The sequence below is a fragment of the Macadamia integrifolia genome, unplaced genomic scaffold (assembly GCF_013358625.1).
Source record: "Macadamia integrifolia cultivar HAES 741 unplaced genomic scaffold, SCU_Mint_v3 scaffold367, whole genome shotgun sequence".
NCBI lineage: Eukaryota > Viridiplantae > Streptophyta > Magnoliopsida > Proteales > Proteaceae > Macadamia > Macadamia integrifolia.
In genome coordinates this window covers 217,075-230,186 of record NW_024869711.1, presented here as the reverse complement: position 1 = coordinate 230,186, position 13,112 = coordinate 217,075, and the positions used below count along the sequence as shown (strand labels likewise).

At 40.0% G+C, this 13,112-nt stretch overlaps 1 protein-coding gene across 3 annotated transcripts in view; it reads left to right on the top strand.

Moving 5' to 3' along the window:
- LOC122068270 (adagio protein 1-like) overlaps window positions 1–8,430 on the top strand; it is a 33,423-nt gene extending 24,993 nt beyond the window's left edge. The window contains exons 2-3 of one of the 3 annotated variants that reach the window (XM_042632146.1): window positions 6,329–7,955; window positions 8,173–8,430. In XM_042632146.1, coding sequence (XP_042488080.1) covers window positions 6,329–7,937 — 1,609 coding nt within the window. In that variant the 3' untranslated portion in view covers window positions 7,938–7,955; window positions 8,173–8,430. Of the gene's footprint in view, window positions 1–6,328 lie in introns of all 3 variants that reach the window. The other 2 variants (XM_042632145.1, XM_042632144.1) reach the window with 2 other exon arrangements.
- The last annotated feature ends 4,682 nt before the right edge of the window (window positions 8,431–13,112 follow it).

Sequence of the window (13,112 nt, the reverse complement as noted above, 5' to 3'; positions counted from 1 at the left end):
AGGGTAACATAGAAAACTTTAGACAAGAAACAAAGGGAAAAGTGGGGGAGGAGCGACTATCTCATCCCGGGCTTCTCACCCACAGTTATCCCGGCTATTCTAAGCAATTGACTGCAATTATTCTTTATTCAAATATGAAATTATGAGTACATAGGCTCCTCTATTTATAGAGGGTAAAATAGCAATCAAACTACTACTAGGAGCTAGTTTCCCAATAGGACTAGACACTCTTACTTCAACTAGGAGTTAGTTTCTCGAAAGGACTAGACACTTCTACTACAACTAGGAATTCAAAATTGGACTAGGAATAATAAATCTATGTGGGAAACAAATAGAGTCCTGAGACAATTTGGACTCGACATACCACTTACTCAACTCGATGGGCCCAATGGCCTACTAATTAGTTAAAAACAACTACTAATTATTCCCCTAGCCGATGGGCCCAATTGGCCCTTATTTGTACTTAGCCACTCAGGTGGACCAGTAGGGGTTCGGCTGGCTTCTTGGCTGGACTCTAGCCACTCAGGTGGACTATGGCTGGACCTTCTTCCTCTCATATTTCCTTCCATAATGTGCATCTACATCACACCCATTGCCAAGAGACTTGTTTGGTGAGACTAGAGTCGAGGGACCTTGTGGTGAGGACTAATTATGCCTAGGGGCAAAGGAAAATGTATGGAATAGACACTTTTATGGTTGTTATTTTGTAAACATAATAAATGATAATGATTGGTTTGTTTCATAAGTATGTGCATGTTCGGTGTGGAATTGTTTAGGCGGGGATTTACTCACTGGGCTGTCGAGCTCACCCCATTATTATACATCGTTTTCCACAAGTAATGGTCAGGCCATAGGGTCGGTAAGGATCCTGCAAGTTGATGGTGAACAATAGAAAAATCTTTTATCATTTTTCCTTTTGTTGACTCTTAATGGTTAGGAGAGCTTAATGTAAATATTAACAAAGTATGAATGAGGACTTGGGTGTTTGGATTGTAAATACTTTGGCCACTAGGGTTTGATCATGTTAACTCTGATATGTAATAGAACTCGATGTAGGTTTTGAAGGTTTAAATGTATGGGATGGAATGTTCTGAACTATGCATGGATGCTTGGTTTTGAATTCTGATCATTTTGATCACAGCTCACGAGGGCGTGACCATACCTTTATCCCGGGTTGGGTCATATATGATAAATCACCGTAAATGGAAGTAGGAACTCTATTAGGATTCCAGTTGTCAAGCCAGAGGTAAGTATCACAACCATACCTAGTGCTTGAATGAATGGCATACTGACAACATATGTATGTATTTAAGGATTTTCTTTAATCCTAAAAGGAGTCAATGGTGCAAGATACAGTCCAAATACTTTGATTTCTAGATGCAATTTTCCAGATAAGTTTAATAATGCCAACTAAGTCGGAGTTCTCGACTCTATGAAGCCCAAGACCACCCTCATCTTTCGTGAGGCACACTTGTTCCCACCTTATAGGGTGAAGAAAATTAGGGTCTTGGCCTTTCCAAAGGAAAAAAAGACATGATGGATTCAATCTTTGCAATGATAGAAGAAGGAAGCCCCAAAACTCCAGACCAATAAATATAAGAGTTCTTCATAACTGATCTAATGAGTTCAGGATGACCTGCATAAGAAAGAATCTAACTTTTGCATAACTGGAATCTCTTACGGAGCCTGTCCAAGACAGGGGAACAATAATGAGAAAGTTTCGGAGAGATCAAATGAAGATCCAAATGGGTGACCAGTAATGGTCTTCAGGATAGCCAAAAATATCAGTGAGATGAGCTTTAGTATAATCAGAGACACCAGCAAAGAAGGCCAGGTAATGTAGAACTAGGATTTGCAAGGCCAACCTAATCCCAAACTGCAGGATATACTCTCAGAGAACACGCCAAAATCTAGCACAACAACAATATAATAACTGATCATATCAAAGGATGAAAACAGATCAAGGGTCAGGATACCGATCTCGGAATTATGGTTTCTGGATCAGATCAGGAACATAAATGAAAAGTTAGTTTAGATGATAAAATAGGGTCAGTAACAATATGGAAAAATGTTTAGACACCAAAGAAATCGGAGCAAACAGATCCCTGCTATCGATTTCAGTCTCAGGTTTGAAAACAGGGTAACAGTCACTATAGGACAGAATTGAGGGGATTTTCAATGACTGAAAATCAGGTGGTCTAATAGGGCTGTGATTTTGGCCGAGTCCCACACTAGGGGAGGTGCAACTTCGATTCAAATTTGAGCCTAATTAGATGGTTGGTTTGTCTAGGAGACAGAAGGATTGGAGAGCAAGAAATTTTGGAATTTCTGGGCAGAGCTGAGAAAGGATCTGATTCAAATACCTGTCGGCAGTTGCAGCAGCTTGCAGCAGCAGTAGATCTTTGAGTAATGGAAAGAAGAAGAAAATAACTTGAAGAAGAGGACCTCTTGGGCTTCACACCGCAAAGAGTTAACCAGATCGAACGCTAGCTCTACAACTTAAATTGAACCCAACTAAAAAGGAAACTAATGAAAAAGGAAACAGACCGGTTAATCCCGTATGCAACCTTAATACCCCCAGTTTAGACTCATAAAAGTGGCCAATTACACTCAAAACCACATGGACTGAAGGCCCAACACTATACTATCAAACACTAGACTTATTCCTAATAAAACAAGCCTAGTTTGATGAGGAATCTGCATCACCAGAATTTGTGTGGATTGATTGAGACTAGACATATCAGAAAGATACCCAAAGCTTCCCTAAACAGAAGGAATAAAAGCTTTGGCTATCTTCACAATCTGTTGGATATATTCCCATCTGAGAGAATCAAACACATTATGAATATTAAGCTTAAGAAGGATGGAAGTAGAATGATTGTCAGAAATATTTCGGCCAGGAATAAAAGCAGCTTGATTATGGCTGACCAAAGCATCACTAACAAACTTAAGTTTGTTAGCAGTAGTTTTTGCATTAAACTTATAAAGCAGGTTTGTCTATTAACAATAGTTTTTGCATTAAACTTATAAAGAAGGCTTGCAAGAGAGACATTGTCAGCTCCCTCATCTTAGACACGGATAAAAAAAAAGCTATGAATAATTTGAGTAATGAGACACCCAAGAATGCGGCAAGTACCAGACCCGCCTAGGAGATTGGTGAGGTGTCCCCACGAAGAATACAGCTAGTACAGGGTGTTTGGGAGATCGGTGAGGGTGTGCAAACTTTAGTCCTACATCGCCTAGGGAAAGATTGTTGGATTAGTTAATAACCTCTAGCCTCCTTAACATGGTACAACGCATTTTAAAGCCTTGAGACCCATGGGTCAGGACATTACAAATGGTGGGCCACAGTGAGGACGCTGTGCCGAATGGGGGAAAATTGTGACACCCAAGAATACAAGTACTAGACCCTCCTGAGAGAGCTGTGAGATGACCTCCACCAAAAATATGTCAATACCAAGGAGTTTGGGAGATCGGTGAGGGTATGTAAACTTTAGTCTCACATCGCCTAGGGAGAGATTGCTGGGTTAGTTAATAACTTCAGCCTCCTTAACATGGCATAATGCATTTTAAAGCCTTGAGGCCCATAGGCCAAAGAAGACAATATTGTGCTAAGGTTAATGGGGCCGGGGCCTTACAAGTAAGATCATCTTTAATAATGTCCCAAGCGCAATAAAAAAGCCATAACTGAAGCCTTGGGACTAGGGGCCTTCTGAGCCTTATGAGACTTGATTGCACCCAATATTTCCTCATTAGACGGAATAGAGGCAAGAATCCTTTTAAGATCGGGGGGACCTTATTAAAGGAAAGCTCCTCTGTGAAGGGAACAAAACTTAAAAAAATAAGAAACAAAAGCACTTTTGTTCCCCTTAGGGTCACAAATGCCCTTCAAATTTTGATCCTGATAATGGAGTTAAAAGTCTGCCTGACCTTGATAGATTTGTGGAATGTGGAGATGGGATTTATTAGAATCACATAGAGTGAGCCAATTGATTATGGAATTTTGCTTAAAGAAGCTTTTCTTGCTTGAGCACCTAACCTTTAGGAGAGAGATCTTTCTTCCTGCCAAACTAGAGTTTTATAAGTCAGTTTGTAGATTTGATTGAATAACTGAGAGCCTAGACATACAATCCTAGAGATTTTCCCAGAGGAGCTCCAACTCCAATCCTTGAGTGCAAGTTTGATAAGCTTGTCAATGGGCTCAGTTTCGGGTTTTCGGTTCGGTTTTGGTTCGGTTCAAGGAGGTGATGGTTTGACTGAACCCGAACTGAGAATCGAGTTGGTTCTGGAATTGCATACTCAAATCGAGCCGACCGGTTCCGACTCGGTTCCAGTTCGGTTCCTGGGTTGCCATCGCCCCTACAGCTGCCTTACTATGGAATTACATACTTGCTCTCTAGTTTGGTTCACTAGGTAGTTTGCTTTTTTAATTTGTTGCATTTGAATTTTTCAAACCAGTAGTTTTTATGTATTATATTTGTCAATAGTCAATAGTCCCATCAGCTTGTTTTTGAATTTTCTTTTATATTAGGCATTAGTCAGTATGGGTCATCGGCCCATGTGGGTTTGTCCTATGTTGCATCCTCTCAAAATCCTTCCCCATTATATTATCTTAAAAAACTGAAAATGGATGTGAGAAACTCTCTTAATGAGTTGTTCAGTTCGGTTGAAACCGGCGGTTCTTAAGCTAAAACCGGAACCGAACTGGCTTACAATAATATAATTAGAACCGACATTGAGCCGAATTTAATTCGGCTCAGCTTGGTTTGGGTTATTTGGCTCGGTCCAGTTTTTGGTTCCAAATTACACCCTTAAGTTTGACATATTTTAATTTTTGGGAAGAGATGACGAGAGGGCAACACTTCTCTCTGATAGGAACTGATCAAGCCTGGCTTACAACAGAGATGAAGTCACTAGGAGAGGCCTGCATGTCAAAAAATTTAAGGGCTTAGGACCGAAAGAGATATATAGGCCAATAATAACAACCATAGGGCTATGGTCAGGAATACCAGGAGGATCAAACAGAGCATGAGAATCTGGGAAAGTAGGGAGCCAACTATCATTCACAAGGACCTTATCAAGTTTACAAGCAATCTAGATCTTGAAGTCCTACGAGTAGACAAGGTGGATTTGAAACAACGCCCTCGAAGATCAGATATGTAACGACAATCTTTAAATTCACTAATAGAGGAATCATCGACTGGAAGGCCCCCAAACTTCTCATTACATTACAAGAATACATAAAAATTCCCAGAGATACACCAGTTATCACTACCAACACGATTAGAAAAACTAATAAGAGAGGACCAAAGATTCCTTCTATCAGATATAGTGTTAGAAGCATAAATGGTGGTGAGGTAAATACAATATTTCTTTGCAGGAGAGAGACAAGCCAAAGTTGGGTAGTGGCATTCAACAACTGGAGAGCGACTTTACCTTTGTTCCAGAAGCACCAGATTCGACTATTTTGGTGGAATTGATAATTATTGACAAACTCCCAATACTGCTCAATAGGAGAGCAAATCGAATTTGCATTTTGCTCTTTCATTTTTGTTTCCAAAAGAACGTAAATGCACTGATTATGAAGACGCATAAGATTCCTGATTTCATCAATAATGACAGATGAAGGAGAGGATTAAATAGGATGCACAAGAGGGAGAGGTGATTCGATGGGAATAGAATGAGATAAAGTAGCATGAGGAATTACAGAATTAGGGACTGAACCAATGGAGAATGGAGGAGAGTTTGGTCAGAATATAATTAGAAAGTGTGGGGTCAATGGGAAGAGGAGATGACTGGATACTTGAATGAGGAAGACCCACACCCAACAAATTTAATGGTATAGCTTGTGACCTCTAGTTATTCATATGTGAACTGATGGAATTTAAGCTGATCTTTAGCTCTCTTTGGTAGATCTTTGTCCCCCACCCCCACCCCCACCCCAAAAAAAAATAAAAAAAGAAAAAGAAAACGAAAATCCACTTGCATCAACAAATTTCCTGATTCTATGCTGTTTGGTATTGATTGTTGAGATTACATTTTTTCCTGTTACAGTTTTTTTATTTTTTGGCTAATGAGGGTGTCTAGACCTTGGGGCCGAGTAATTCCCTGGAATCATGTGTATGCCAACACACGTGAGTCGGGTCAGTGCCACGTCCTATGAGAATTATAGAAACTGTGGGGCTGACTGGCCCCCAGGGTGGGTAAGGGAATCAAACTCTTTTCCATACAGACTTATCTTGAAAACCTTAGGTATTAAGAACTTTGTTTATGCATATTAAGAATTTCTTTGGTGCTGAACTACTGATACTATGATGTCCTGTTCCAGTCGCTTTTTGCAATGCAGAGGACCATTTGCTAAAAGGAGGCATCCACTGGTGGACTCTACCGTGGTTTCAGAAATCAGAAGATGTTTAGATGACGGGGTTGAGTTCCAGGGTGATTTGTTGAATTTTAGAAAAGATGGCACGCCCTTAATGAACAGTTTGAGGCTGACCCCTATATTTGGTGATGATGATATGATAACTCATGTTATTGGCATCCAGTTCTTCAAAGAAGCAAATCTTGATCTGGGTCCACTTCCTGGGTCTTTAGCAAAAGAATCAACAAGATCATCTGATCGGTTTCATTCTGATCTTTCCTCTTACAGGCATGTTCCAGCTGGGCAGGGAAATGTGCCACGTGATTTTTGTGGCATATTGCAACTGAGTGATGAGGTTATATGTCAAAAGATACTTTCACGGTTGACTCCAAGGGATATTGCTTCTGTTGGGTCTGTGTGCAAGCGGCTTTACTTTATGACAAAGAATGAGGATCTATGGAGAATGGTATGCCAAAATGCATGGGGCAGCGAAACCACTCGTGTATTGGAGACGGTGCCTGGGGCTAAAAGGCTGGGATGGGGTCGATTGGCCAGGGAGTTAACCACTCTTGAAGCTGCTGCATGGAGGAAGTTGACTGTTGGTGGTTCTGTAGAGCCCTCTCGCTGCAACTTCAGTGCCTGTGCTGTTGGGAATCGGGTTGTTCTCTTTGGGGGAGAGGGGGTCAATATGCAGCCGATGAATGACACATTTGTGTTGGACTTAAATTCCCCTAATCCAGAGTGGCGACATGTCAAAGTGAGCTCGCCACCCCCTGGCAGATGGGGTCATACTCTTTCCTGTGTAAATGGGTCTCATTTGGTTGTGTTTGGAGGCTGTGGAAGGCAGGGCTTGCTCAATGATGTTTTCGTAGTGGATTTGGATGCACAAGATCCTGCTTGGCGTGAAATCTCTGGTTTGGCCCCACCACTCCCAAGGTCATGGCACAGCTCATGCACCCTTGATGGAACCAAGTTGATAGTATCTGGAGGTTGTGCTGATTCTGGGGTGCTTCTCAGTGATACATTCTTGCTCGACCTGTCAATGGAGAAACCTGTTTGGAGGGAGATTCCGGTAGCATGGACCCCTCCTTCAAGGTTGGGTCATACACTCTCAGTCTATGGTGGACGGAAAATACTCATGTTTGGTGGTCTGGCAAAGAGTGGGCCGCTTCGATTCCGTTCAAGTGATGTGTTCACCATGGATCTTAGTGAGGAAGAACCATGCTGGAGATGTGTAACTGGGAATGGAATGCCAGGTGCTGGAAATCCAGGTGGTATAGCTCCACCTCCTCGGCTTGATCATGTTGCTGTGACCCTCCCTGGTGGCAGGATCCTGATCTTTGGTGGGTCTGTGGCTGGTCTTCATTCGGCTTCCCAGCTTTATCTCTTGGACCCGACTGATGAGAAGCCAACCTGGAGGATATTGAATGTACCTGGACGACCTCCAAGATTTGCTTGGGGACACAGTACGTGTATTGTTGGTGGAACAAGGGCTATAGTTCTTGGAGGACAGACTGGAGAAGAGTGGATGCTGAGTGAGCTCCACGAGCTGTCGTTGGCAAGTAATGTGGTGTGATGCAGGAGAAATATAATGGTAAGTTTCATACACAATGAGTACTTTTTGTTGGATGAACGGAAGATGTTATCTTTATCAGTGAAACAACGGAAGAAATTTAAGCACTGAAAGAAAAGTATCTTTGTTGGTTGATTGTTGCTAACATGCTTATCATTGAGTCTGCTGGAACTGACTATTATTGCTCTTCAGGAAATTTCTTTTCATGATTTGTCTGCGATGCATTTTCTCGTACCAGGTTCTCTTCAAGAATGCTATGTTTCTGAGCGCCACTGTTCTCATGATCTCTTTGAGGCATATAAACCTGCCTGGGATCCTGTTTATTTATCAGGTCAGTAGTAGTGGGTAGATGGGTAATGGTATCTATGTAGGGCTGCTGTTTATTTGGTCCTAGTTTATGTATTATGAACCGAAGGAAAGAGAGAATGTAGAGCGCTTGTATATAATGAGTTGTTTAATACAAATTCTAAAGTGGGAGTCTCATCTCTCTTACCACTGTTTTGGCCAGCTGTAGATCTCTTTGATTTCGTTTCTGTTTTCTTTGGTCATCGTTTCTGTTTGTTTAATTCTTCTTTTCTTTTGCTCTTATCCCACTTGCTCATTTGTTGTGTCACAATTACTGGTGTTTCTCTGCTTTAGCATTGGAAGGGGAAACGCCTGATTGTAATGGGCATTCCTTTAGTAGATGATTCAATGTTCCTGGTCTAGCAGGGGTGGGAAATTTCTTGCTCTGTGCACCTGTAGGCTGTATCTGCCGAATGGCAAGTTGTATGGGGCTGAAAGTTTAATGGCAGGTAGAGCCTGATTTCCCCTGCTACTGTGTCAAGTTTTAGCCTAAACAAAGTTCACAGAGTGGCAAAAGAAAATATTGAAGAGTTGGACTACCAAAAAGGTGCATGGACCATAAAAGGATTGCATGGACATACATGGGAAGATATTTCAGTCCAGATTTAATCACATCCCCTCATTTTGCCATCATCATTTGCATGTGGTAGAAATAAGTGCATGAGACCTGGAAATGTTCCTGAATTTGTGAGATGGGGAAACCTTCTGCCAAAACATGAAGGCAATAATGATTGTTGAAGAATGAAAAAAAAAAAAAAAAAGTTCTCTGATTACTTGATCCTCTTTTCTCATGGGATGGTGTCTTTATCTCCACTGGAACTTTTCATCTTTGATTTACTTAGCTGCAATTCTGTCAATGGAGAACACGAAGAGCATCTTCCTCTGGTTGCAAAAAACACGATATTATGTTGGAAAGCAATCTTTGTTCATTCACATGAAAGAACATTATTTGTTAAACTTGTGAAAGCAGAGACTTAGAAAATTGTTGGATAATTTGATGGTTAAATCGCCAGTGACGAGGAACAGGGCAGACCCAATGGGGGAGAGAGGTAGGGCTTGGCTTGGCTTGGCGCCCCCCAAGTTTTGAGAACCCCCTATTTATGTATATGTGATGTAGCTTTAGTATGTTCCAATGTATATATGTGAAATACGTCGTGTCTCCCCGGTTATTTAACTCTTTCTTTCATATAGGTGCCTGGATAAGTGTATATGCAGAGTAATTTTATGGCTTCTGCTTCAGTTCTCTTCCTTTGACGGCTTATAGAGGCTTCCACCTGTGAGTAGCAAATAAACATTTTCCATTATCGTTTTAATCTAATCTAAGGATATGGTCAATTTTTCAAGAAGTTGATAGGTTTCCACTGTAATTATGGTCGACGTGGAATGAGGTATAGGTGTCTCTGAAAACCGTAGACACACCCGGGGGGTTGGGGGTTGGGGGGGGGGGGGGGGGAGTTTCATTCATTAGGTGGGGACGTGGGGTATAAGATAGGGGTTCATCGAGGATTTTTTTTTTTAGGGTGATGGGTATCCAGACTTTTGGCTTGACTAGTCCCACGGGTCCATACTGACCCCACAACAGCATGGATTGGATCATACCTGGATTGAATGAAACCATTCAACATACGGGATTTGCTCATTTTTTAGCATTTGGTGATAAAAAGCTTAAATTTAATCAACTAAACAAATTTCAGAGTTCGTCATTGGGATGGGTTTTAAGAGTTTTTCAGTAAGGGCCTTAACTGTCAAGTGGTGAGCGATAACAACATTCAATCTAGGTTTCTGAACAAGGTTCATAGATTTTTTTTGGATTGAAAAACTGATCCATTAAAGAAGCCAAATTACAGAACAGAAAATAGAATCAATTCTAGCTCATAGACACCATACTTTTTTTCTCCCTATTCAGTCAGAGATTGTTTAGAAACATTCCTTGTATCCAACAAAAAGGAAAACATTCCTACGACCGAATTCCCTTATCTTGCTGCAGAAGCTTTACTATCTCCTCTCAATCAGTCCAACCAATGAAGGAAATGAGACTTCATCCCTTTGCCCGGTGTAAACTTTTGAGAATTTCTCTGGCCTTGGAGTCTTGTGAGTTCCCTGCGTATTCAGAATTTAAGGTGGCACAGATGCATGATCCGTCTATAAAACAAATTCACTGCCAACTAGCCATGCAAGTTGAAGGTGCAGAACTCCCATTACAAACTATAATACAAAGTTCAACTAAAAAAAAAAACAAAAAACTTGGCCTTATCCCAACTAAATATGGTCAGCTGCATGGATCCTTGCCATAAAATAGTTCTATTGGAGGTTATCTAAGTCAAAATCTAAATTATGCATATCTTTTCTCACTACTTCTCACAAGGTCATTTTTAGGTCTATCATTAGCTCTTTTTCTCTCTTCAATCTGAATCAGATCATTCCTTCAAACTAGTGCCTCCTAGGGTCTTCGTTTAAGTGTTTAACATGGTCATGCCTCCTCAAACGACTTTCTCGGAGGTTATTATGTGTCGGGAGAACTCTCAAATCACCTCAACCTAAATCCGAGCAAAAAAAAAAAAGGAAAAAAAGGAAAAAACATCGCAACGACAAATTTTCAGCAAACAACTCTATTTTGAGGTTATATTTGAGTGAAGATCTAAAGATTAACTGTGCATGTTTTTCCTCATTATTTCTCATAGGGTCATTTTAGGCCTACCTCTAGCTCTTTTAGTCCTTTCAAGTTGGATAAGATCACTCCGTACTAATGCATCCCAGGGCCCTTGTTGAACATGGCCGTGCCACCTCAACCGACTTCTTGAAGCTTATTGTGTATCGGGGCAACACCCAAATTAGCTCTAATATGGTCATTTTTTATTTTATCTTTCCTAGTTTTGCCGCGCATCCATCTCAACATCAAGATCTTTGCTACAATTAATTTTTTGATATCACGTTTCTTAACTGCCTTACATTCTGCTTCATATATCATAGCCGGTCATAGAACTATCATATAGAAATTTTCCTTAAGCATTAGACGAATACGTCGATCACGCAACACTTAAGACACACTTCTCCATTTCATCCATCCCACTAAAATTCTCTGTGAAACTCATTCTCAGTATCACCTTCTTTATATATGGTTGGACCCATGTAATCTAAAATAATCACTTTTCAGTATCTCTCTCCTCAATTTTCACCATTTCGTTATTTGTCTTAGGGTAACTAAAGTTACACACTATATGTTATGTCTTCATCCTACTTATTTTAAAACCTCTTAATTCCAAGGTTGATCTCCATAGCTCCAACTTAGGGTTAATCTCTGCTTTTGTCTCAGACTCCGAAACAATATCATCAGCAAAAAGCATATACTATAGAACCTCATCTTGAATGTTCCTAGTTAAATCATTCATGGTAAACCCAAACAAGTAAGGGTTTAAAGTAAGGGTTTAAAGCTGATCCTTGATGTAGCTCAATTATGATAGGGTATTCACTACCTTGACCTCTCATAGTTCTCACACTAGTCACCACGTTCTTGTACATATCTTTAATACTATAAACTATAATACAAAATTCATAAATTTTAAAATAGAACATAAGTGAGTTCATGTCATATATAGTAAAGGGAAGAGATCCCATGGCCAATAACTTCCAGATTCCTTGTATAGTACTTGAAGCACCACCTATGACAAGGACTTGGGTCCAATGTGTATAGCTCTATGGAGTCCCTGTCTAATTCCTCTAGCCTTAGCCAAAAAGAAAAAAAAAACTTCATTAGAGCAAAGAAAAAGGAAAATCAGTATATGCAATATTCATAACATATTCATTTCTAGCTACTCAAGGTAACTGATCAGCAAAATAAACCATCCTTATGTTTTTATTTTCTTCAACACGAGAAAAAAAGTTCCATCATATTACGAATATCCAACAAAAAGGAGAACACCAAAAACGACCAATGTTCTTCACCCTGCTTTAAGAATCTGACTATCTCCTCGCAATCAGTCCAGATGGCGACGATAGTGAGACCTAATTTTCTTGTTTGCTACATGCCTTTGAGAATACCTCTAACTAGATTTGTATGTGTGCTCCCTACCATAGTTATTAAGGAGGGAGGGCAACCGAGGCGTTTGAGAGTCTTCTGAAATGTTTTGGTGATAGGGCTGGCATAAGGCGTTGCCTTATCGAATAAAACGTTCTAATGTTTTTTTTTGTATGTAACCATTTTATTTGGCACAAATAGCATATTAAAAATTATATAATTCTACTTATATGCTAAATAAAGGTTAAAGATTCATACCAATGCAGGATATTCATAAAGAAACAAATCAATAAAGTGAATAAACTACTCATAAATTCATCTTTATCATAGCATATAATATAATTATTAAACAACATTATAAATATAAAGAAAAAAAAGGCCGTTAAAATACATAAGTATTTATTATACTTACCTCTATGATGCCAAAATGAGTGCCTAAGGTCATCTACTATATTTCTACTCTTGTCAGTCTAATTAGGGCTGCAACTAAGGTTAGTATCGTTGGAATGGAAAAAGAAAACCAGGAAAGAAGAAGAAGAATGAAAGAAGAGATGGGAAGTTTCGCTGGAATGGGAAGAAGAAGAAGGGATTGAGGGAAGAGGAATAGAAAGAAAGAAGAAGAAAAAACAGATGTGAAAAAGATCTCCGTTCAATAATAGAGAATGACAAAAAGAAGAAAAATAAGAAAAATTGTACCTTGCTGGAGCCGGAATGGCCTGAGGAAGAATCATCGAAGGAGAGTCGCCAAAGCTGGAATCGATGGAGGAAGGAATACCGATGCCCTACTTCTCCCAAATGAAGAAGAAAATAGCCAAAAG